We start from the raw sequence: 25,996 nt of genomic DNA on the forward strand, positions 1-25,996 counted from the left end.
ACACCTAAAGACTGGGAAGGGCCTTCATTAATGTTGGTAAAACTTGTGGCCCAACCCATTTGCTTCAAACTGTTAACATACATGTTTCCTTATTCGTATTTATTGTATTCTGTTTAGTATTAATGTAATCTCTATGTTACATGTACATGTTTCAAGCAATAAAATATGATTAAATCAAACTGATTGTTCATTTGCCTTTCAAGCATCTGGAGGATTCGAAGACAGTCAAGCGTCTGACAAAAACTTGTAATTGACCTGCTTGTCTCCCTTTCTTCGTCTTTCTTTTTAATTGAATCCTGCGGAAGACCTACACGTTTGGGTTGCTCGGGAATATTGTTCTTTACAACCAACGCAGATATGACTGTGGTAATAAAAAATGGGCAAATCATGTAAAAGCACAATGTACACTTTTTTCATTTGCAGCTTAACATTAAATATGATAACATACATGTAATTTTGTGTTCTCAAAACGAAGATGTGCCGTGATTATTTTATAAATATTATAGATATTCTACGTGACAAAGTGAAAATTTGCAGAAATCTGTTATGATAAATTGCCATTCAACGATGTAAATATTGTGACATACGTGACGTTTTTGTTTTTCCTTGGCAGCACACAAACACGCTCAAGTTCACAAGTGTAATCAACAACAATACATCGCTGAGTTTCATTATGCTTTATAACTTGTATCTGTAAATAAAACGATTTTCTGCAAATTAAAAAAAAATCATTATAACTTAAATAAACATAGAAAAAAACGTCAAAAAATGAATTTATAAAATTGGAAAAAAAATAAACAAAAGCTAAATAGAAATATGACGAAAATATAGAGAAAAATATTGAATTCCTAAAGAATGGTCAAAACGGCAAAATTGACAATGTTGTAGCCTCGGCTTTATCGGGCCTTTTCATGGACGGTAAGGAAAGTGAAAGCCACTGGTCACGTTCACTGGCACCGGCTTCAGCAGAATTTTAAATTTCAAAATATCCTTAGAAGTATACATACGGCGGCTTTCATGGAGCATACATGGCATGTAAGTGGCGTATGCCATCCAAGTACAAAATCGAGTGCAATGCTACTTTGGTGTTCTACTTTAAAATGTAACAGCATCTATATAAAAAACTCCAACTCAAAACAATTCCATCCCATCCCATAAAAAGATTCAACGGCATAGTCCGCTCAATTTTGTCAATTTTTGAGTAAATATTATATGCAGAAGTGCAAAAAAATATATAGAAACTTTTACATGTATACTTAATTAATTGTCTCAGATTGAACAATTTCCATGTAAAATCTTAATAATTGCAAGTTTTACAATACCATACACACTTATGTTTGGTTTTGCTCATAATGTTGAGACCATCAATGAAAGCAAAGACTATATCTATAAAGCAAAACATTTTACTCACACCGTTGGATAACGTTGACTCGAACTAAAACCGAAACAATTTCAAACTTGCGATTGGAATATTTTTATCTTTCTGTTTACTCACGATTTCAACACAGTGTCATAAACCACGCAATGGATTGTCTATGGTGACATCACATGACGTAAGGAGGTAATTACACTGTATTATCTTGGCCAGATAAACAACGTGTTCTATATATATAAAGAGGGAACTCAAATTACAAACAAAGACGGATGTGAATGATTTTTAATTTCCAACAAGCTGCTTGTAACAATTAATGTATGAGGTCTTCATTTGTTTTGACAAGTTAGGACCCATCCGTCAAAGGTCCGCTACTGATTTTTCGAAGTGAGCTTCCGGTTTTCGAGAACCCTGTCCATTATCAATAATTGGGATAGAAAAATGACAATTTAAAGTCAATCAGCCTACAATAAAGATCAATTTTAAGATTATTAGTTATTGTACAGCCTGGCTCTATACTGGTGGCTTATCTTTTATGGTTCCAGTAAGTTGAATTTTAAGGAAATAAGGAAATAGAGAATGTGAAATTGTGACCTGACCTAGGGGATTCTAAAAGAAGATTAAAATTTAATTTTACTCAAGAACTAATAGTTATTCTTTTATTCAATAAAACATAAGATAACTCGCAGAAACTGAATTAATAGTAAAGTCGTATAAAATCGCATTTAAAACTTTAAAATATGTTTGTGTGGTAATGAATTAATAATGAAATGTTAACTGAATCTAAGGTAGATAATGTTGTTTTTTTTTTCACTAAATTAATTGGCAAGCCAATTACAATTATAAATGACCTATACATGTTCACAATCACTGATACATTTTGAGAGTGCCTCAATTATAACGAGATTGTATCAGTATAATTGTGTTGGTTAGAACAACAACTTTGTTATACCTTCTGGCCTATAGTACTTATCATAACATCTGATAAAATAATGTGATAAAACAATCATGATATTCGTGGTCATTAAAACTCTTTGAATCATGCCTCATTAAGTTAGTAATATTATTCCAGTCACACAGTGTACCTGGGGGGGGGGGGGGGGGTGACTTTATCTCTGTGATATTAAATCGAATCGAATCTTTACAATTGAAGAGCTAATGGTCAAATAAGAGTGAATAGGAAATTATATTTTAAACTTATTACAAATCATTTTATATTACACGATGATTTGTTCTTTGAGAATTACATAAACACGTACTACGGCAACTACAATATTATCATTAATCTCATCTTAAATGTCAAAAGATGAGCTGGAAACAAAATTTGTTTTTACAAAATATTTCGATTTGCTGAAATAGTAGATTTGCATCAAATTATTAAATTCAACTAACCGTCACAGTTTGAAAAGAAAAACTTTTATCACATGTTCAAAACTCTTAAGTGGAATTATGTTGTTTAGGGGTTTAATGTAAGGAATTTAATCAATTATAATATACTTGAATAAAAACTGAAAGCATGCATTTAAAGAGTATTATAGATCATTAGTTATTTTTATTGTAGGTCTATCTAAGAACAATAATGATGTATCTCGTGATTTATCGGCATAAAATTTTTATTTCGTTTCAAAATCCTATTGTACAATTATAGATCAGTAATAGTTCAATTAGGAGACATCGCTATTTAATGAGGTAAAAAAATGAACTCTTTTATATCAAAACCTTCCTTGTCTTTTCAATAATAAAATATTCGCTTAGGGAGCACAGAGTATGCCTGCGTCATATTGAATGAAATAAAAATACAGACATTTGAGGCTTATAATTATTTCCATTAAATATGGTATCATATGTGATATAGAAAAAACCTCTGAACTAATTTTTTGGTTAGTGTCATACAAATAACTCCATAGTTTTACACGATGAATTACAGAAACTCGTCCTTTTTCTACAAATGTGCTAGAACCATGTTTAGACGAACTTAAGGGCTGTATGGCGATTACGGTAGGCAGTTGACGCTCTTTCATAGTCTATGTGCATTGTAGTGTTCCAAAAACACTTTTTGAGATGAATCCTTTTGTATAACAATGTTGATATTTTTTCCTAATAAACATCTACTTATTTTGTCGTTACAGAATTTGTTATAAGATAAGGACTAAATGAATGAAGCCAAGCATTCAGAATAAAATGGTCTAAAATGTATTGCACTAAATAAGTTGGCTACTTGAAAAAAAGCAATTGAGAATATATATTAAGAGGATATTTTTTCGTTTGCGTGAAATATGGTATATATTTTCACGAAACATGATAAAATGCCACATATTTTCACGAGCCGGGACGGCGAGTGTAAATATGTGGCATTTTATCATGTTGAGTGAAAATATATACCATATTTCACGAAAAACGAAAAAATAACCTTTTTATTTAATTTCATTATCAAAGAAAATGGTAACGAATCCCCTTGCTTGCTACCAACTGCAATTGTACAGCGCGCAGTAATTTATGCGGAAGCACGCGCTGTTTGGCACTACATTGTGACGTCATGTAAACAACTCTATAAACGTCTGTACAGCGTTAATTACTGAATTAAAGATATTGGTGTTCGGATTAATTTTCTTAGTTAGACCATTTTCTTTCATGCTAGATAGTTTTTAAAACAAAATTCAAGAAAAAGTTGTTTTGTATTTATCAGATTTTTCAAACAAAACGGCGAAAGAAGTCCCTTAAAATAAATATGAGTTTTGACTCCGCCCACTTTCATATTTATATTTCATATTTATTTTTAAAAAATATGAAATATATTTGACTGATATAGCACCATATTTCATGGGTAAAATTAAATAAATGGACATATTTGTCACAAGGACAGCCTGATCAGGTGGAATATAATTTTTATTTGACTTGCACTTTCATAATTAAAAATATGATAAGATGAGCAATATTATTTATTTCTAATATATAATTGTTAATGTTTTTATTATATGTAATACTAAATAATTTCAACTTGTGAAGTTTCATAACGAAAGAAAATATATTGATCGCAATAATGAACTGTTGTTTGAGGGACAGTGTATGGTCTTTTACATTTGAATACCAAGTTGAACATGATTCTGTAAATAGTTTTCTTTAATATATTCAAAGTTAGAGTTTTATTAGTTTTATCCCCTTTCTAGCGAGAGGTTGACTAAACGATTTTTCAAAAAATATGGACTTTTTCTCTTGAGCACGGCAGTAACTTACCCTATTGTTTGAAACCGCATTATGTTCCACGATGCAGTACTTAAGCTGATTCCTTTACTTGAAAAAAAATATATTTATAAAAAATGTACGATTTTATACAATTCAGTGTGTAAAACTAGATCGTAACTGAAATGACGTAACTCGCATGTCACTAACAAAATAATGAGTTCCGAAGTTTTTCTATATCACATATGATCCCATGTTTAAAAGAAATTATAAGCATCAAATACATTATTGATGCAGGCATATTCACTACTCCCTAAGCGAATATTCTATAATTGAAAACTATTGGACAGTTTTAATAAAAAAGAGTCCATTTTCCATCTCATTAAATAGCGATGACTCCTAGTTAAACTATTACAGAACTATTATTGTGCTATACGTTTTTGAAACGAAATAAAGATAATGTGTCGATAAATCACGCGACACATCAATTGTTTGTTAGATAGACTAACAATTAATAACTAATGATCTATCTATGATATGCAATGCGTGCTTTAAGTTATTATTCAAGTAATATACTATTATAGTTAATTTAAACCCCAAAAAACATAGTTCCACGATACAATTTTGAACATGTTATAAGCGTTTTTCTTTACAAACAGTGACGGTTAGCTGAAGTTCATAACTTGATTCAAGTTTACTAATTTCAGCCCATTTATAATTTAAAAGAACAAAATTTGTTTCAAGATCATTTTTTGACATTTAAGATGGATTAAATGACAATATCGTTGTTGCCGCAGGATATGTATATGTACGTAATTATCCGAGAACAAATCATCATGTAATTTAAAATGATTTGCAATATTGGAAATATTTTTTTCATTTCCTGTACACTCTTATTTGACCATAAGCTCTTTAATTGTAAAGATTCGATTTTATTTCGCAGAGATAAAGTCACACCATAGGCACACTGTGTGATTGGGTCAATATTACCAACTTAATTAGACATGATTCAAAGAGTTTTAATGACTTCGAATGTCATGAGTGTAGTTCTAACCAATACATATATACTGATACAATCTCGTTTAATTGACGCACTCCCAAAATCTCAAAATGTATCAGTGGTCATTGACAATTGAGATTTGGTTGCCTATTATTTAAGAAAAATAAATATTATTTATTTCTAAAGCACAAATAAATTTATAATCTACCTAAGATTCAATTAACATTTCATTTTTAATTAATTACCACACATATATTTCAAAGTTTTACATTCGATTCTATTATATTGATGATTTAGTTCTTATTATGTACATTACTACTAAATCATGCAGTTTCTGTAATTTCTCTAATGTTCTATTGAATAAAAGAATACGTTTTTGAGTATTTTATTAAATTTTATTTAACTCCTTTCAGAAATTGCAAATTTGGGTCAAAATTTCAAATTTCTTTATTTTCATATTTTTTTTTAATTCAACCTGCTGGAACCAGAATGGATTAGCTTTTACTATCAGTATAAAGTCGGACCACTCTTAAACTTTTGCAATTTAACAAATAATATCTGGATCAAAATAATGCTTTTTATTGCGGGCTGAATCACTTTAAATTGTCATTTGCTATCCCAATCCTTGATAATGGACGGCGGTTATAAAACCGGAAGCTGATCGGGTCTATTTTTAAGTCTTACCACGCTTCTTAATGTGCTTGTTAGTTTATCAATTTTGCCAAAAACTATTGGCCATTTTATGGAAAATTGGTAAATTATTACAGACTGAAAAGCGAACAATGCAGACAATGATAAGAGATCACGGATGTCGGTAGGGTATACCCTGTTCCGTCAGAATGTTGAGGGTTAAATAATTCAGACTAAGTTTTATGTTATAGAATCAAGCCTGCATCATTTGAACCAATTCTTAATATAACAACATGTTTATGAATTTTGTGATTTTTTGATGTTCGATAAATAACAGCAGTACCACCTATTTGTCCTGAATGACCTACGATAAATCTGTCTAGTGATTGTGATTCAAAGGAGTGATTTATTGACATACTTATACCAATCTAGAACCAATTACACAAACACCTATAAAATAACTATTTCATTAGCGCTGCATCTTTTGTATTGAAATCATTCTGATTCCATAGCACCAATAAAACCCTGACGCTAATTAATGAATTTTAATGGGTGTGTTTCGAGATATTTCCTTACTTAGTCCATTGTTACCATTTCAAGACACACGTTTTGTTTCAAACGCTTGAATCTAATTTGAAAAAATAGAAACTTGTCGAAACGAATTATTTCTTGTTTGTTTAAGGTCATCAAAACAAAGTTGATGATTCAATATATTATCAGCTTTATTTATTTGATTGTTTGTGTACTTACTTTTTAATATTTATTTATTTATTTATTTATTTATTTATTTATTTATTTATTTATTTATTTATTATATTTTCATTTTTTAAATCACAACGCGAACAATAACGAATTATCCGAACCCCTTGTTAATAAATATACTAACTACATTACCCATTATTTCAGCTTTGAATTAATGAACAAATTATTTAATTTTATATGAAATGATAGATATTAGACATGAGCTTATTGTTCACAAAAACGAAATACATTTAAACGCGTAAACAGCTTTGAATATTTTTATTTAATATTTGATGATTATTGTAAAATTATTAGAGATGCACATACAACTACAAATCTTTCAGTTTGTTGCTCACGCTGGCCCTTTTATACAATGTGCATACAATTTATACCTAACTTAATAAGTTAGATAACAACATTTATGAAATCATTCATTACATATTTTAGAATATATTCGAATAAAGTTACCCACTGTTGTTTTGGATGATGTTGCTTTTTGTTCTAATTGTTGTTGATGATGTTTTATCATATATTCTCCAGGCGTTTGTTATTAAACCAGGCGTTTGTTATTAAAATTTCTTTCATAAAGAATAAATGTTGCGTAATATTCCATCACCATGGTGATATATTAAGACAAATCTCTACATCGCCTGATCTCTGTATAATATACCATACGTAAAGTGACGCGTCATAGTTTGAATTGATTATAGTTCATGAAATAACATACAAAATGGATTGTTGTTTCTCGTGATTTTTCAATGGTAATGGAATAAATGTAATTTAAATATATGTTAAAAGGCAGACATCACCGATGCTCTGGCACCTTGCGAAAGTGAAGGTGTCTAGTACTGGTAAAGGGATTGACAGCCTGCCCAGGAACGATGCGGTGGTTGAACTGTGCTCTGGTGAATTCAATGTGGCTTACTGTCGAGATCCGGAGTCAAAACTATCAACACCACCACCACCACTCACTGATGCAACAATTTTATATGAAAACTCTAGATTGTGCCTCGTAACACTTTTCTAACAAAATAATAATAATTGAAAATAATACCGAGTAACATAATATTAAACTAATTGTGATGAATTAATTTATACTATTCTAAGAGTTCATCTGGTGTATAGCAATATTTGCTTAAATAATCTTCCATTCGAGCTGAGTCATATTTCATTTCAAAACATAAAAAAAGATTTATAAATAACACTACATTTATCTATATGATAACACAGAACTTTGCATATCGTAGAATCTTATATTCGGTGAAAAGCCATTTGCAAACAGTTCAATTTAATCTCCAGTTGCGTACTCTTCAACGCCATGGAGGGCATCTCTTGACGATGGCTAGGTGGAAACTATAACGTCTTTTTCATTAGATAAACGATATTTTTCATTTCGTTGAGTTAAAGATACTCACATTCGAGACGACTACTAGTATTAATAGTCAGTCACAAATGAGTTCAAATTTCAAAATGGAAATTAATATTTTTAAAAGGTAAAAATATCGTTTTATTACATTCTGAGCAAAGTTCAGAATTGTTTTATCTGTTTTAGTGACTAATCTGATATTTCAACAGAAATAATATAAATATTATCTCCGTCTTAGACATATTCAATGATATGTTATTCTTAAACCAGTTTTTATTGGCTCTATTAGTGGATCAAAATCGATTTAACTATGCAACAGCTATGCCGAAAATAATCAACTCATTACAATAGCATGATACGGTATATTTTTTGTAAGGTAATAATCATGACGCACGGAATATGAAAATCATTTTGTCTTTTATTAGTCAGTGAAGATATTTTAGCATTTCCAGCATTTAATTTATAGCTGATAAAGTTTCTGTTTACAATATATATTTGTTTTTCTTAATTGGCAATTGAAACGTCAATGAATAGCTAGTGATACAAAGAAGTGATTTCTTTAACATTGTCGTTAATATTTTGTACCAGTTGTTATTATCAACAGATATATTCATGCTCCCTCACCAATGGTTACACGTTTTTTACTGGCCAAATTTAGGAGAAAGATATTTCTACAGTATATGTCATGTATCTTTTGATACAATGCTACGTCATCGTTAGAAATTTTTCATCAACATCACAATGACTATTGCCGAGAATTCTGATTTTTTAATTACATAGGACAGTTACGAAAAGTAAGATAAATGTTCAAAAATTTCATTAGGCCTATCCGTAACATAGAAATATGAAAACAACAAGAAATGTTCGATAGCAACGCCAAATCTTTGCAAAATATGGGCGACACGAGTAGTAGCATTACATTTATTGTTTGTAACCTCTTTAGCTATCAATTACTATTTGGTTTTAACGGGGCAAATATTCGTTTAAGCATTCCATCAACGGTAAAATAGAAATGTTATTAAAAATGGCATAAGAGCATAATATCAATTTCGCCCAAATTTTAAGAAAATAAACTTTGTCCTGATGAAATAATAATACTTAATATTGTAAGAATTAGAAAATACATGTCCAGTCAACTATTTTTTGCAACGCTTAAAGGCATATTATTACTCAAAAACGATTTTTGTCCGTTTTAGAAAGGTCAAACAGGAGTCTAATCATGTTTAAATGTCGCTGAATGCGAAATTATTTGTCATAAAGACAACAAAATGTAAACAAATTAGTATTTTGACTTCCATACAATATACTAATCCACTGTAACTATTGTCAAAAAGCAACAGAAGCAAAGGATGTTTTAGATAATTGGCCAGTTACTTTTCGGAATTATGACTACATTTTAAGATTAAAAAACTTTTCGAAAGTTTTAGATATATAAAAGATTTCTGAGGCATTTCACCTTTCATTAATTTAATACGTATTAATACGTGAAAACAATTCATTTAGCATAACAACCTCATTACTTCGATATACATGTAATATGTGTACGTTTAAAATTGGAATCATACCAATTAAGGAATATTTTAATGTCAGTCTCATAATTTGTGAATAAATTAATCTAATTGTGTATCATTGTATAAAACAATTGTGACAAACAATGATTGTTTTTGTACAACTTACGTCAGCGTTCTAGTTATTTCCGATTTTTTAACGATACAAATATTTCTCTATCTCCCTAGGTATTTTATAATTGGAAACACTACATAATGCTTACAAAATAAAGCTTGATTTTCCATGTCATTTAAGGACAATGCCTTGTAATTAAACAACATGATTTAGATACAAACTTAATGAATGACGATTAATTAGTGATCGTTCCAAGATTAATTCATGTTTGATCAAGAATAGTTAATTGTAATGAACTAACATGGAACCGATTTCAATTTTCTACAGAATGATCATATCACTTTACAATGCTTCTAGAATGTGCAGGAATAAACTAGTTATACAATATGTATTTACTTCTGTAAATGAAATATTAACAGCCACTGACCCACACTACCATGTTGAATGACTGAAATGATATGTTGCAATGGTTTTAAATTGTATTAGAACTAAAGCTGATATTTCTAGTAAACAAGGCATGTACTTATCATTTAGTTTCATGTCAATATATAAATATATGTTGCAAAATTATCTTTTGGTGCTATTTCATTTTAAGGAGTGGGAGGGTAGTAGCTTGAATGACACTCATTTCTGTTTCTATGCTGTTGCAAGATTCCATTTTCATCGGTAATCGCTTATTTATATAATGGTATTTTCAAATCGACAAATTAAAGGGAAAAAATCTTTAAGACTCGTATTTTGTTATCATCCTTTTCCATACTATAAAAATACTTTGCTTGTTGATTATTTGTATGTGCATTATATATTTAATTGGGAATAAAATCGTTTAAACCATCGACAATTTTTTAAAGTTAATAGTCACAAGTAGGTACCTTAGTAGAACTAATGACTAAGTAAAAGATAGATGGATAGAAAGGAAAAGGTTAGGTGCATGGAATTATTGTGCGCTATCCAAAAATTATACATCTGCAAATTACTGTATTTAAATTGATGGCAATAACATGTATCAAATTTCAGAAAAAAGTAGTCGCATATCAAATTCTAAGAGATTGAGAAATGGGCTATCAGGAATCTTTATACAGAAAACTTAATGTCGACAATTTCAAGATATAATGGTGGCACAATAAATTTTAACTATGGGTGAACGAACTATTAGAAATCATACAGAAAACAAAATGGAGACAATGATCAAGACATGTTGTTATGATTTTTGAGGTCTGAATTAGATGATATTTATTTCAAAGAATTGAATAAACGTGACCAAATGCAGTCAATATAAATTAGCATGTTAATTTTCGTGAAAAAGTCGAGAACGAAACATCACGAAACTCATTATATCGATAATTAATGACATTTTCGTTGCCTAGTAATGAAGTGATCTTTTCCTGTTTTATAGATAAATTATAGTTCAAATTATGGCTCCGTTTTCATTTTATATTATGTTGTTTATTTTCTTTGAAGATAATTAAAACTTATAAATGTGAAGGACAAACGAGCCGTAAATTAAACGTTACTGGCACAGAATGCTAGGATAAACGTATCTTATGTTCCAATATGCTTTAAAATGTTCCGAAAATCATTAAATGTTATTTACTCAAATGCCCCATTATACCCCACAAATGCTTTAAATGGTATATATATTTGGTGCATTGTTATAGTTTACAAAAAGGTACTTATTGGTCAAAGACATAAACCTTGTTTTGCTTTTATTGAAGCTTGACAATAAAGTACATATTTTAAATGTTTAAGTATTTTTTTTTGGAAGTAAAAAAATTAATTTTGTTTATTTTGGGTAAAAAATTTTTGGGGTAGTATAATAGAAAAAAAAAAAAATTTTTAAAAAAAAAGGGGAGGGAAATATTATGAAAAAATAAATGAATACAGAAAAAAAAAAATTTAAATTTTTTTACAACCAAAAATTTTAAAAAATAGAAAAAAAAATACTAAGGAATAGAAAATAAATTAAAAGTAAATTTTTAAAATAATGGGTTTAAACCCTATCTTGGTGGTAAATACATAAGTGGTTCTGTGAGGCAAATATGTATCCCCACCAATGGCGGTGAAAAGGTTATTGGTGAATATCGTAATCTTCGAAATATCTTAAATTGCTTACAACAAAGCATTTTAGATAATGAGCTGAAAAGAAACTTCTTGTCTTGCATCAATTCAATTATAATGTAATAATGACACATTTGTTATGTACATACATTCACTAGACTAGAAGTAATTGGAATAATCGCTAGTGAAACGGAGCATTCCGTCGCCATAGTGATTATGAGATATTTTATCAGTGCTCCTCAATATTACATAAAACACCACTGCAAAATCAGGAATCAAGTTACAATTTGCTATTTTTCTTAAGATAGATTTTCATAACAGGAAATCTTCTAAAAGATTCAAATGGTATGATATTGAATGCGATAAACAGGAATCAGTTAAAGTAGATTCTATTGTCCATATGCATGTAAGTAATATATATTATTATAATACTTTCTCTTTTCAATGTTCAAACTAACTTATATAAATATTAAACAAAAACAAAACTTTTCGCTTAACGCATTTTAATTTAAAAGCTAAATTTACCAATTCAAATTCAATTTCAATTTAATTTCAAACATTTATTGTCCGAGTCACAGTTTACATTATGTAAAAACATGTAAACATGTACAAATTCAATCGTCATAAATCAGAAGCAGCAGTAGTTGTAACACAGTTTGAAACAAACAATCTAATCGTGTCAAAATACAATTTTTACAAAACTAATGATCTAAATATGGAGGGAAGAATCTAGATCACATTCAAAACGAATTTGCTAAGACTGAAAGTAAAATGTTTATTATACATATATCAGTTTTTGATGTAATTGATGTTGTTGTTTTTCAATACACACAATAATGGTAATCATGTTATTTTAAAAAGCAACAATTAAGATTAAATTAGATATTAGCATACTGTATTGATCAGATAAACATGTATTGTGTTATCTGTTTGTTGTGATGTACTGAGAATTATATCTGATAAAATGATTCCAAGCCCAGGTGATGGTAGATGTTTAAGTGAACTATTTCCCTGACCACCGTAGAAATAATATTAAAAAGTTTGGAACTCTTTTATTAGGTCTCATAGAAAATTAATTGATATTGCCAACATACGCTGGAAGACCAAGGTGTGTCTATAAAAAAAAGTTATTCTTTGTAAAAATAAGTGAATAAAACTACGGGGAACAAAAAAAGTCAAAAAAGTACAGATGGAACGATTAATTGATGGTTTTAAAGATGGAAGCCCCATATTTTTTAAACACATTGCATAATTAATAAAATAGAGGGAAAAAGAAAGAAATGGGAAGTAAAAAATTTGTTTTACCTCAAAGTTTCCGTCCAGTAAAATGCTACAAAACTAAATCGTGGAATTATGGAGAATCTGTGGGGTTGGCAGAGCTTAAAATAAGGCTATTACTTTTTGTTTTATTTTAAAATTGCAAAACTATGCAGCGGTTTGGAAATTTGGTTTCCCGTTGTCGATGAAAAATTCGGCAAAAATTGTTAAAAGGGAAAAAAATTGACAAAGAAAAAATATGTTTAGATAAGCAACTACCCTTTTTTGGGGAATTAAAAATCCCCCAAATTAAAAAATTATTGTTTTTAGGTGAAGTTCAGATAACAAAAAATAGCTTTTGCGGTGTTTTGGGGTTTTTTTTTATTTGTTTTGTTTTTTCGGAAAGTTCTTTTGGGGTTTTTTTAAAGGGGATTATATGGGGGTCGAAAACTCGCTTAAATTTTGTGTTTTTTTCTTTAGTTCTTAAAACAGTTAGTAATTTTTCTTTTTTGGGGTATAATTTTAAATGATTAAAACCCGCCCATGCTTGCCTTGTGCCCCGTCCCCGTTTTTTTTTTTGGGGTTTTTCCTGGGCTTTTTGCGCTGGCTCTTGTTGCTGGATCGTGCGGGTGCTGCGTTCATTGATCGCCGCCTTTCCTTGTTGTTTTTGTTTATCATATTTGATAAAGACTTCGACTTACCACTAGCGTCCATCAGCAGGCTTTGTCAATCGGAGCCTGTAACATTTTCATTTGCACAGTTGTGCTCGTTCTTTAAGGTTTTTATTTTTTACCATTTTAACAAGGGGGGAATTCCTTTATTGTTAATTAACACATAACACAATTTGTTTACTTATGAATAATAAAGCACTGTTTTTCTTTTTTGACAAAACAAATACAAGTCTAAAAAAATTTTTGCAAAAAAAATTCCATCATCAATAATTTTTAAAACTTTATACATGCGCCCCCTTCATCTAACAGGATAAAATTTAAATCGTTTTTTGGGCTAAATGGGTAACCGAGGACATTAACCCCCCGGAAAAACTTTTCCCTTTTGAAGCAAAAATTTTTATTGTTCTAAAATGGTTTTTCAGAGATGTTAAATGCAGTTCTTTTAATTTCATGGGATGGTTGTAGTCAGGACATTGCTTTACCTGCAGAGGGTACACTGTAGTTCAAATATAAGAGAAACACAATAGAAATGATTTATTTGGATATTTATTTGAAATATTGCTTGACGAAAATGCTGACAAATTATTGAACGATTTACTACTACGAATCAAATAAAGTGTTTTAGTACAAATTATTATCTGCTGTGTATAGAGATGTAATACCGGATCATGTATTTCACACTTATAAACAGCATCTAGATAATTATTTTGTGTTTTGCTCTCACATAAACATTATGGACCAGTCCATTCTTATGTTATTTAAGATACTATTATATTAATCCCAGCAACAAATAATTTGTACAATTGTGCATTACCGTTTTTATGAATCAATTTTTATTTAAAGATTGGTTTTCTAAAAAATGATATAACTCAAATAGAAATACAGAATAGGAAGCGCCGCTTCATCGCTAGGTAACGAGTGAATCTATTCGTCTAGTTATTGATTTAAGACGCCCTGTTCTCAAAATCTTTCCACTATTAGCATGTTGATTAAAATTGACAATTGTTTTTCCAGATCAGTCACCATAGCATTACGTAACTGCGCATTGTTCAAAACGTATATTATATTAATTAACCAGAAAATGCAAAACCATATTTTTTCCACAAGTATTAGCATGTTGATTAAAATTGACAATCGTTTATTCAGTTTAGTCATTTAGCCCTAGCACTACATAACTGCGCATTTTTCAAAACGAATTCATATCAAATAAAAACCAGAAATTTTGTATAGTGCCAATTCTCACAAACACTTCTTTTATGACGACGCTATACCCGTTAATTTAGAAAGCCTTAAAATACACTAGATTTTGTTATTCTATGCAGAAACATATTAGCCGTGCCATGACAAAACCAACATAGTGGGTTTGCGACCAGCATGGATCCAGACCAGCCTGCGCCTCCGCACAGTCTGATCAGGATCCATGCTGTTCGCTATCAGTTTCTCTACTTGTAATAGGGTTTGTAAGCGAACAGCATGGATCCTGATCAGACTGCGCGGCGGCTGGCGCAAAGAACGCATAGCAAACAAACAAGAAGCAATCTACGTTGTCTTTTGTTATACAATTTTAATGACTTACGGACATTAAGGGGTTTTCTTATTCTGTATATACACACGTTCTCCAAAGTTTTCCGGCGTCTTCAATTGATCTGTTGGATTCCTTTACTGAACATAAAAAGTTTCAGACCCGGATGAAGACTTGAACAACGTGCGGCATCAAATCAGGACGCATCAGGCCTGGGAGCAACATTCATGCACTTAGTAGAACGCAGTTTGAACCTAAATGCTAATTGAAGAGTTCAAGTCTTTAATCAAGAATAATATGATTAACCGTGATTAAACTTAGCACAACCTTACAAAACTTGGATATTGAGACACAGCACAATTCATTTCGGGCCAGTATAAACGTAGCTCTTACTACAAAATATTTTCTATTTAAGGTTGCTAGAAGTCATTAAGCCTAAAGCTAATTATTGTAAATATATTCATTTCCTTTTTTTCTCTAGATTTCTTATTATTTTCTTATCAATATCATTTTATACAAATATGAAACTTTGTTTCTGTTCTATGGTACTTAGACATAGTTAATATATTTATATGTACATCAAATTTCAGATTGCCTTCACATTTGGACTCATGATAGCCGTATGTATCCAGATGTTTGGTCACGTGTCAGGGGGTCACATGAATCCTGCAGTTTCTATCGCGATGGCGGTTGCAATGGAGATCACACCTTCACGTGCTCTACTGTATACTATAGCACAGTGCGCAGGTGGCATATTAGGATCGCTTCTATTAAAAGGGTAAACTAGTATTATTTTGATGAGAGATAATCTAAAGTGACAGAAAAAGTCATCTTTTCTAAAAGCTACATGGTATTTTATTTCTTGTGTTGTAGTATTCATTCAAATCACATTTTAGTTGGATTTAAAGTGTTCTTTTTTGCAAGTGCAGTCAAGACGGTAAGCTCAAAGAGAATATTATCAGGATTTGTTATAATAGAAATTTATGTTATTTATATTGTCACTCCCTTTAGAATATGAATGTCTACTCGTATATTTTGAAAAATTAAAAAGCTTGTTCTATTGTTCTGCACATTGAAATGTTACTGTCTGTCATAAAACTAGTTGCATATCTTTTCATACAATATTGACTTTAAAAAACAAGTGGAATTCAGGTATAAAATTATATTTATAGATTGCAGTATATACATGTACATATTGTTCAAAGCTGCTTTATTCAAGTTCAAACTGGAAGCATGACATACGATATGATCTGAGGAAAGTTCCATTCGATATTACTTTCCTTGTTGTTTCATTAAACTACCTACCTTTTCTTTCTATATAAAAGCACTTATGTCTTAAGTGCAATTACTGCTTTATTGGCATTTACAGAGTTTTGTATATAAATCATATTGTTTAATTGGAAGTCATCGTTTTTGACTGAGACAGAACTTAAGACTTTGTTTCATTCAGGAATTTTATTTGTGGATACCATCAAGGGAGCAATAAACGTATCTGTATCATTTATGAGAGCGGACAGAATCAGCTATTTTGTTTTGTTTTATCCAATTTTGAGGACATACAGTAATGGATAGACTTACACGATGAAATGCTGAAATTAAACTTTTCTTAAATTGTTATGTTTCCGTCAAATCAGGAATGTATTGAACTTATCGGTTTGGGTGAAATTTATATTTTACATTAACAAAAAATGTAGCCTTTCTATTCTCAGTAAAAGGTCGAGTAAAAATAAATGAAAAGTCAGTTTGACATTTTTTAAATTAAGTGAATGTTACATTATTTAAGATTTGAACTAGCTGTTTCCATATATTTGACATACTAATTATCTAAGACGCTTTCGTTAAATATTTGTTTGATAGACGGTATTTACTGAAATTTATAAGCCCATCTTTACCGATACAGGTTCTATTCTGTTCCTAACACATAATGTGACGTTTTTACACGCATTTTGAAATGAACTGTACTCTTCAGTTTTGGAGAGACATAATTATAGGGTAACATGATATGTTGGGTAAAAGGAAAACGGTTTCAAGCTCAATGCCCTGTTTATCAAAGCAAGTCTCTCATTTTACTATCAAATTATTATTTTCACCGAAATTGCAGTACAGTTGTTTAGTAAGTAATTATTGACACATAGCAGAAGTAACGTTATAATAACAGATAACAATTGATTTATAGGGTGACACCGCCCAGATTACATGGAAACCTTGGTCTGACATCATTGAACAATGAAATCTCAGAAGGTCAAGGACTTGTGTGTGAGATAGTTTTCACATTCATCCTAGTAATGTCCATATTTGGAACAAATGATCCGAATAGAGCATTGTTTGGAAGTCCTGCTCTTGGTATAGGCTTCACAGTTGGCGTTGTACATCTGGCAGCTGTAAGTAATATAATGTGAAGGAATCAATATTGTGGAATCAAATAAAATTCAAAAAATTACATTCGAAACAACAAATAATCCTAACAAGCGCTGTCGTTTTTTGTTTCGTTTTGTATTTTGTAGTTATGTTCCGTTAAGAAAATGTACCTTTTCTTGATTGCTTTTTCAGATTTCAACTACATTCAAATATTGAGCATACTTTTTTATTTAAATTGTAAGGTTGTCGCCATTTTATGCAACGAGTATATTATTGATATTAATGTATTTGAGGTTTTCAAAACGATTTTTCTCCTTTCAAATACAAAACAAAACAACAAAACAAAATAAGATTATTGCTTTTTGAATGGACAACTAAAACTTAAGTTAGTAAAGACTGCAACCAAAAAGTTATGTTATCCTCGAATTATCATATTATCACTTCTTCAAAATCAGAATTTATATGTTGTCAATTTGTCATGTAAGTCAGCATATATATGACATATGATAAATCGGAGCAATCCGTCCTGTATATATTTTTTAATTGTGCATATCAATCTACTTTTTACTTCTAATATGTGTCACAAACAGAGGCAGCTATGTTTAATCTTGGTAACCAGAACAAGAAATGTTTTTAGGCATTTGAATCTTAAACTTATACATGTTTATGTATACAACGTCGTATGATATATAAATGTATTAAATAAAGAAGTATTTTTTATTTCAGATTCCTTTCACTGGAGCTGGTATTAATCCAGCACGTTCATTGGCTTCTTCTGCAATATCAACTGCAGACAACTCATTCAATAATCACTGGGTAAATCATCTTTTTTAATTACACAATTTAATAATTCATTCAAAAATATAATATAATATATTAATAGAATATAATAAGTCTTAGAAATAACTTAATTGTGATTTTTACGGATTTGTACGTTGTTGTTATTATCTAAAAGAAAAGTAATGCGTATTTATCTTAGTATTGCCTTGACTGAAGCTTATTTCTTACTGATTTATTTAATATAACTTCTTATAGCCGGTGCTAGGGGGCGGGGACAGTAGCTTACAATTTCCACTGCTTTCCAAGAACAGGCTCGATCAAACATTGCGTGCAATACTTTCAAATATGACGTTGAAACATTAAGGCTTGCATATAAATAATAACATAACGTGCAAGAAGCTCATATGATTTGCCTTATTGTATGATTTACTTAGCTTTAATAATAAAATTGTTGGGCACACCAAGCCTCGAAAATGATTATGCTTTTCATTCTGTAAAAGGAAGAGAATATGTTATTCATTCTGTAAAAGGAAGAAATATGTTATTTATGATGGTAAAATAATAGGTTAAGATCATACGAGAAGCTTGTCACTTGAAGAAAATAGCGCTGAATGTGAAATATTTCAGAAATAATAGTCTAATAATAATCTCTCGGCTAATTATATTAATTTAGTAACATCGGATTGGAGTTTTGATGCTAAGGATATGACCACGAAATCCATAAAATTAATTTGTTGCATCAAAACTACAAACCTTGTTAAATAGCCTATAACCACCACTCAGACCGATATAATTTCATGTATGTGGCTGTTCTACACCGCAATCTATTGCCTCTTAGGTGAAAAATAAACGAAATCAAAAAACAATTTTCACTTTAAGTATCGTATATATCTTTTGATTAACAATTCAAACATCAGACTGGACTACAAACTGTTAGTGGCTGCGAGATGTTAATTTTGGTTTTTTTATACAAAAAGCATAACAAGAACGGATAATTTATAATAATCATAATGCGTTTGTTTATCCATTTTACAGGCATGAGAGAATGTAAACAAGAACAATATTTGCAGTTTTACACTAGTTATTTTGTTTTTTGTTTATGGCGACAAAATTATGGGTTATTTTAAAATTTGCTTTAAAAGTAGCCTAATGTTAATAAAGCAGCATTCCGACTTCAATGCAAAACACAAATTCACTATAACTATACTTATAACCTTACCAAATCTCAAAAGTCACAAAATAATCTTAAGCAATGTGGCCAATGAGAAACGTTTTGGTAAGTGAAACTGTACACCAAAAAAAAAGGTTTTCTTGAGATACAAAGATAATAGCATTTAATAGGCTTATGGAGCATTTAAGTATAAGTGAACGTTTTTCTACTGAAACATTTTTACATCCTTTGTCCTTAGAATTAATACTCTCGTTGTTCAAAATTTAAGGTCAATGGAAATTTAAAACATTGTTGACTGTAGGCAACAGCAAAATTAAGCATTCTTCAACTGTCATTTTTTTTTGTTGTAATAGAACAATCGCAAAAAAATGTCATGTGCATTTTCAGTCAGAACTCGTAAGAAGAAAACAATAGGATAATTTATTATCAAGTCTCTTTAACAATGTCCTTAATTATGTATATAACATAACGTTACCTGTATCATAAATCAATATATTAGTCGCGGTTTCTAAGAAACACTAAACCAATAAGAACATAAGTTTTCACTTCTGAACAGAAAATGGTGATTTTTAAAATCAACATTATCGGATTTGCGTCATTTAAAAAATTTGAACAACTTTCGAAATTGATTTAAACGATCATAATCTTTCTAACTGATGTACTGTAAATAACTAGTATAATTTTGCACATATTGTTCCCACAGTTTAATGTACACTTTTTGTTGCAGATGCTTTTAATTAACTTCTTACACCTTAGTCTGCTGCTGGCAATTGAATCTCATGCGACAAGTGCCTTTTAATCAGTTCATTTTTTTAGTATTTTAAAATGATGAATTGTTTTGATGGACAAATCTATATAAGTTGTCTAGTATGAAAATCGTTCATGTTTTTTTTTAGTAAAGTAAATACAAACTGATCTTGTTAAATAAATAAAAAATATAAAAACTAAGCGTATTTTATCTTATTTCAGTGTTTAAATAACAGTGTTAAGATAATTGTATACTTTTCAGGTATATTGGGTAGGACCAATCCTCGGTGGAGTGGTAGCAGCTATTGGTACAAGTACTGTTTTAGTCCATACAGGGGGAAAGTTGACAATCAACGAAGCTACAAACAAAATGAGTAAGATACAATTAAATTTGTTTGTTTTTACGCCGATTTATACACACGTAAACCCTTATCTTTGAGGTCAGTCTAACTAATATCTTTCCTGGACAACAAACCAATTATTTCCTGAAATCTGATAGTGATTGTAATCTGATATTTATTTATTTAAAAAATCATTTTTCATGCGTGAGAGAATACAATTTTTCTGAAAAAAGGAAACATAAGAAAATATGTAAGTTATTTGAGAAATGCACACATATTCACAATCTGTGTAATGATGATTATAATGTCATACATGAACGCATAAGATTAACCCTAAAGTTGACGGATTTTAATATTTAAACAAGCACTTTCAAAGTTTAGATATATTGGCGATCTGTTTCAAGTTTTTACAAAAATCACTGGTTTATTGGAAACCGTTACTTCTATCAAATTAACTAAAACTCATAAAAATTGTTTTAAAGTAAATAGAGGATATTTGTTTGTTTTTGTAAAGATTGCGGATTGTTCTAAACAGCCCGACAATGTTGGTATTGTAAGCAAAAATGGGAAAATCTTTAACATTGAAAGGAGTGAAATAATATTTTGATAATTTTTCCTGTGAAAATCAAATATCCTTTCAAAAGTATAAAATAAATAACTATATTATACACCTCAGTCGAATTATCAAAAATTGCATCCAAAATACCCACAGTCAAATCATTGATTTATCGCCTTATTTGATATTCAATTATTATTTAATTATATTTATATAATAATTAACCTTGATCAAACCATGACTTCCATTTTTCTTTTGCTTTTATTTTCAGTGGAATCAAGTGATATGGTTGTTATTCCAAGAACATACTTCAAAGGTTATTTGAACTTGGAAAATGGAGAAAAGATATATCAATCTTATCACTTTTAGACACAAACACACTACAGGGACATTGCCTCATTTAATGCATCAAGCAAATCGCTTGTGTTCATGGTGTAATTCAGGGTGTAATTCAGAGTCTTTGTTCATATAAATAAGAAATAATGCATAGTCTAGTTCTATTCTAAAACAATGTAAAGTATGCTAAATTTCTATATCATCACGGGTAATTATAAAAAAGACTTTGAAACAACAGAAATTATATCTATTTTTCCAATAAGTCCTACATGCTCCTATGCAACTGGCACGTAAGTATGTATAAATTCTATAATAAATGCTTTAACGTCGAAAATAGGTAGGTTATATTGCTGATTTTAGTTTATATACAAAGAAGTTGTCTAATTATGATAAATTTAACAAATACAAAATGTATTATTTGAATTTCTCTTGTAAATATGATCATCATTTATTTAGATGTTTGAACATATGTTATTCAAATCATTTTTTTATTTTTGTTTTGACATCAGACGATTCTTTAACCCCACAAATAATGCAATTAAAGAGTTGATTGATTTTGTACTAAGGATACACTTCAGTATTATTCCAGTTAATTTGTTAATTTTGTGAGTATATATGGTTTCATATTTAAATTCACCTCGAGAAATCCGAAATAATCTATGTCTGCTTCTCAAGTTGTATTTTATCATCTAATGCTTACATTCGCTAAAAATCTTATTATGACATGTCACTTTTTCAATCTGGACAAAACAATTTTTAAGTTTATGGGAACTGACCTAAAAAAAGAGAACACATGTAGACAATGACCAGGCATCTACCGGCAAAACTTGGTCTTCAATAATAGCATAGATAGAATCAGTTGCCGCTAGCAGACTATATAGTATGTGTTCCGAGAATACTGACATAAAATAAATTCAAACACAGCCGATTTATTTTTTTCATGACTTGGAGTGTAAAGTAAAAAAGTAGGACAAAAGTCTCTTTCAAAAGTAATTTCAGTATGGAATATCAGTCAGTGTTGATGACGATTGAATACTGCTCAGACTGGTGCTTGCGGCCATACGAGCAGTTGCAATTTCAAATTCATACACAACCTATTTAATTAACGCTTTTAATTACCTCTAATAAAGTATGTTTCTGTTGTTAGATAAAGATGAAAAAAACAACATAAATTGTTAGATAAAGATGAAAAAACAACATAATGACGGATGAAAATTACCAGGTTGCTTAAATTAAAGTTTAGGTGATTGTCAAAGGACATATCATTTTAAAAAATGTTATTGTTTTATACTTGGTCTCAATAATCTCCGCGCGGTGATATTTTATACCTGTCGTCCATTTTTATTTTAACCTTAACGAGAGTATCAGCTTTAGAATATCTGGGTTGATTTTTATTTGATTTTACCTAAATAGTTTCTAATTTCCAACAATTAAACCTTAAAAGTTCTGTTACAATGAAAACGTGTCATCTAGTATCCAGGGAGTGTTTGTGACACGGCATCACAAATATTTATTAAAGTCACAAGAACTACATTATTGCATGTTGTTTTAATAGGTGTTTGTTTTATTGTGTCATTAAGTGAAATATGGTAAGTAGAAAATGTTTTTAAGAAATTGATTGTATAACTGCGCCCCTCATTGAGATATCATTGATATATCAAAGGTCAATGAAGACAAATGAATAAGCAGCAATTACATTTGCGTAATTTTATAAAAGATTGACCCTACAACGTGTGTATTGTGTTAAAATTTTCTCAGCTATAAATTGTTTACTTGGTACATGTATTACGTAAAACATGCACTGTGGCAGTGATTAGATATGACACATTAAGGTTTTGTTATTGTTGATGTTTATTTTCAAAAACAAAAACAAAAAAAAGCAAAAAACAAAAACACACAAAAACAGTATATGAAAAACATATTACGCGTCATACATTTTGTATGATTATAATTTATGTACATTTGAGGAAAGTATCCATTTTTCATAGAAAAAAGTGCCGATATATTTATTGTCACCATTGCTTTTAGAACATATCATCATAAGTCATGTACTATTTCATTTATTTATTTGTTTGCTTTGTTTGGTTTTTACGGAATAACAGCACAATTTAGGTTATATGGCGCCGAAACAGGAAATGTGGGTTCTGCTAACCTCAAATGTACCAGGCCCTGTGCTCACAAAGATTTAAGGATCAGAATCAATATCAGGATCAAATTTAAAAACTCTAATATTCTTCATTGTTTATCCTCATAGATTAAAAATCTAATATTTATTTGATAAAACTGAACTTGCAATAGCATTTTTATGAAACTTTAGAATTAATTAATTGTTATTTTTGCAAAACATGGGCATTTTACAGTTGATCCAAATACTGATCCTGAACCTAAAATTGATCCTTATTTTGATCCGAATATTTTGTATTTGTTTTGTTATTTGTTGGTTTTTGATCCTCATCCTGATCTTTTCTTAGTGAAACGGGGTCAGGGGTCAAAACCACCTCACCTAAGTGATGCATAGACTCAAGTTATTCAAATATGTTTAGTTGCATCTTACTAAATGATGACTGCAATTCTAATGCCTTAACCCCTCAGCCACAAGGGGACTGATTTATTTCAATGGAATTAAAGAAGGCCATGTGAATTATTGAATATATGTCGTTTCGTGTTATGTATGTAAATGTATTTGTTATTAAATGAAGAAATATGAAAGGCTTAAAAACTTACGGCAAAACGGAAATTAGCGTTCTTTTTATTTTTTTAAGTATATTTATAGAGTTATTGGTGTAATAATATATTTATTGATAATAAACTCTGCAGATAATTATCTATAACTAACATGAGACACGATTCGCCAGTTTGCATTTGTGATCTATGCAATAATGAGGCCGTACGATAAAATGTATTATTGTAACCATGGTTACTGAATATTGCATTTCACTAAACAACTTCTTCCGATGATTTTCAATAACAATATTTAAAGTGCGGGGACAACTTTGTAAGGTTATATAAGTCATTAATGTTTTATTAGAGCTTTTAATTAAAATTAATTGTTGTAAATTATTATTTGTGTGTTTTTATTTGCCTGCTTAATTAACACATTGGTCATAAATATGTTTTGTTATTGTTGTTTAGAAAAAAACATATGTGAACATATATAAGTTATGATTATAATTCATGTACATTTGAGGAAAGTATCCATTTTTTATCGTAGAAAAAAATGTGCATTTAGAATCAATAATTCTTGTCACAATTGCTTAAAAAATCTATAATCATAAGCCATGTACTGTTTTGTTTAATTTTCTGTTTGTTTTGTATGGGTTTACTGCACAACAGTACAATTTAAGTTATATGGCACCGAAATAGGAAAGTTGTTTTCGGCTAACCTCGGATGTTACATGGCATTGAGTAATTAAATTTTAGATAAAATATTGTTGTATGTTTGTTACGTTTGAAAGATATTATAAAAAGGAAACAAATTGTCTCAAAACATGTGAAATTTACTACACATTGTAATAGTTCATTTCTAATGCAATTAAAATGTCAACAAGCACTCCTATTGGTATTGGTCTACTCATTCAAAGAATTGCCATAAGTAACGGATGAGCACATCAATGCATTTATAAAATATCCATTTTACAGTCTTTAACGACATGTAACAAGCATTTCTTGAATATTTTGGTTCGGACGTAACAAATTTTTCAGACCGCGTGAAATATCGGCAAGGTTTGACAACATATTAACAAATTAGTTTATACATTCAAGGAAAAAACTAAGTCTTGACTACATTTCAAACTTGTGATATTTGAAATCATTTAATATATTTGCACCGAGAGTTGACTTGTTTGAGTTACGGAACACTCCTCATTGATATATCAAAGGTCTGTAAAGAGAAACGAATAAGAAGTAATTTGATAAATTATTGAATCTGCTATGAGAGTATTATGTACAAATTTCCTAAGCTATAAATTGTTTACTTTGTATAAATATTGTTTTAAGGAACATGCAATGTGGCAGTAATTTTAAATGAGTCATTAATGTTTAATTAGAGCTGTTAAAATGAATTGTTTTAAATAATTGTTTGTGTGTATTTATTTGCCTGCTTAATTAACACATTGGTCATAAATATGTTTTGTTATTGTTGTTTAAAAAAACATATATGAACATATATGAGTTATGATTATAATTCATGTACATTTGAGGAAAGTATCTATTTTTTCGTAGAAAAAAAATTGCATTTATATTTATTATCACAATTGATTTAAAAATCTATAACCATAAGCCATGTAC

At 29.8% G+C, this 25,996-nt stretch overlaps 1 protein-coding gene across 1 annotated transcript; it reads left to right on the plus strand.

Annotated features, from left to right (window-relative positions):
• Positions 1-10,816: 10,816 nt before the first annotated feature.
• LOC132733401 (aquaporin-4-like) lies at positions 10,817-21,742 on the plus strand. Its single transcript, XM_060720053.1, has 6 exons — positions 10,817-10,834; positions 16,011-16,198; positions 17,597-17,801; positions 18,505-18,594; positions 20,739-20,850; positions 21,645-21,742. Exons 1-6 carry the CDS (start codon positions 10,817-10,819, stop codon positions 21,740-21,742), a joined length of 711 nt encoding a protein of 236 aa, XP_060576036.1.
• The last annotated feature ends 4,254 nt before the right edge of the window (positions 21,743-25,996 follow it).

Source organism: Ruditapes philippinarum, unplaced genomic scaffold (assembly GCF_026571515.1).
Source record: "Ruditapes philippinarum isolate M1 unplaced genomic scaffold, ASM2657151v2 ctg3843_1_1_1_1, whole genome shotgun sequence".
NCBI classification, from domain to species: Eukaryota; Metazoa; Mollusca; class Bivalvia; order Venerida; family Veneridae; genus Ruditapes; species Ruditapes philippinarum.

Bases quoted from the DNA above. Each gene is read 5' to 3' on its own strand.
- LOC132733401 (XM_060720053.1), top strand. The intron at 17,802-18,504 runs GTAAGTAATATA...TTTTTATTTCAG, and splicing joins GCGTTGTACATCTGGCAGCT to ATTCCTTTCACTGGAGCTGG. The intron at 20,851-21,644 runs GTAAGATACAAT...TTTTATTTTCAG, and splicing joins CGAAGCTACAAACAAAATGA to TGGAATCAAGTGATATGGTT.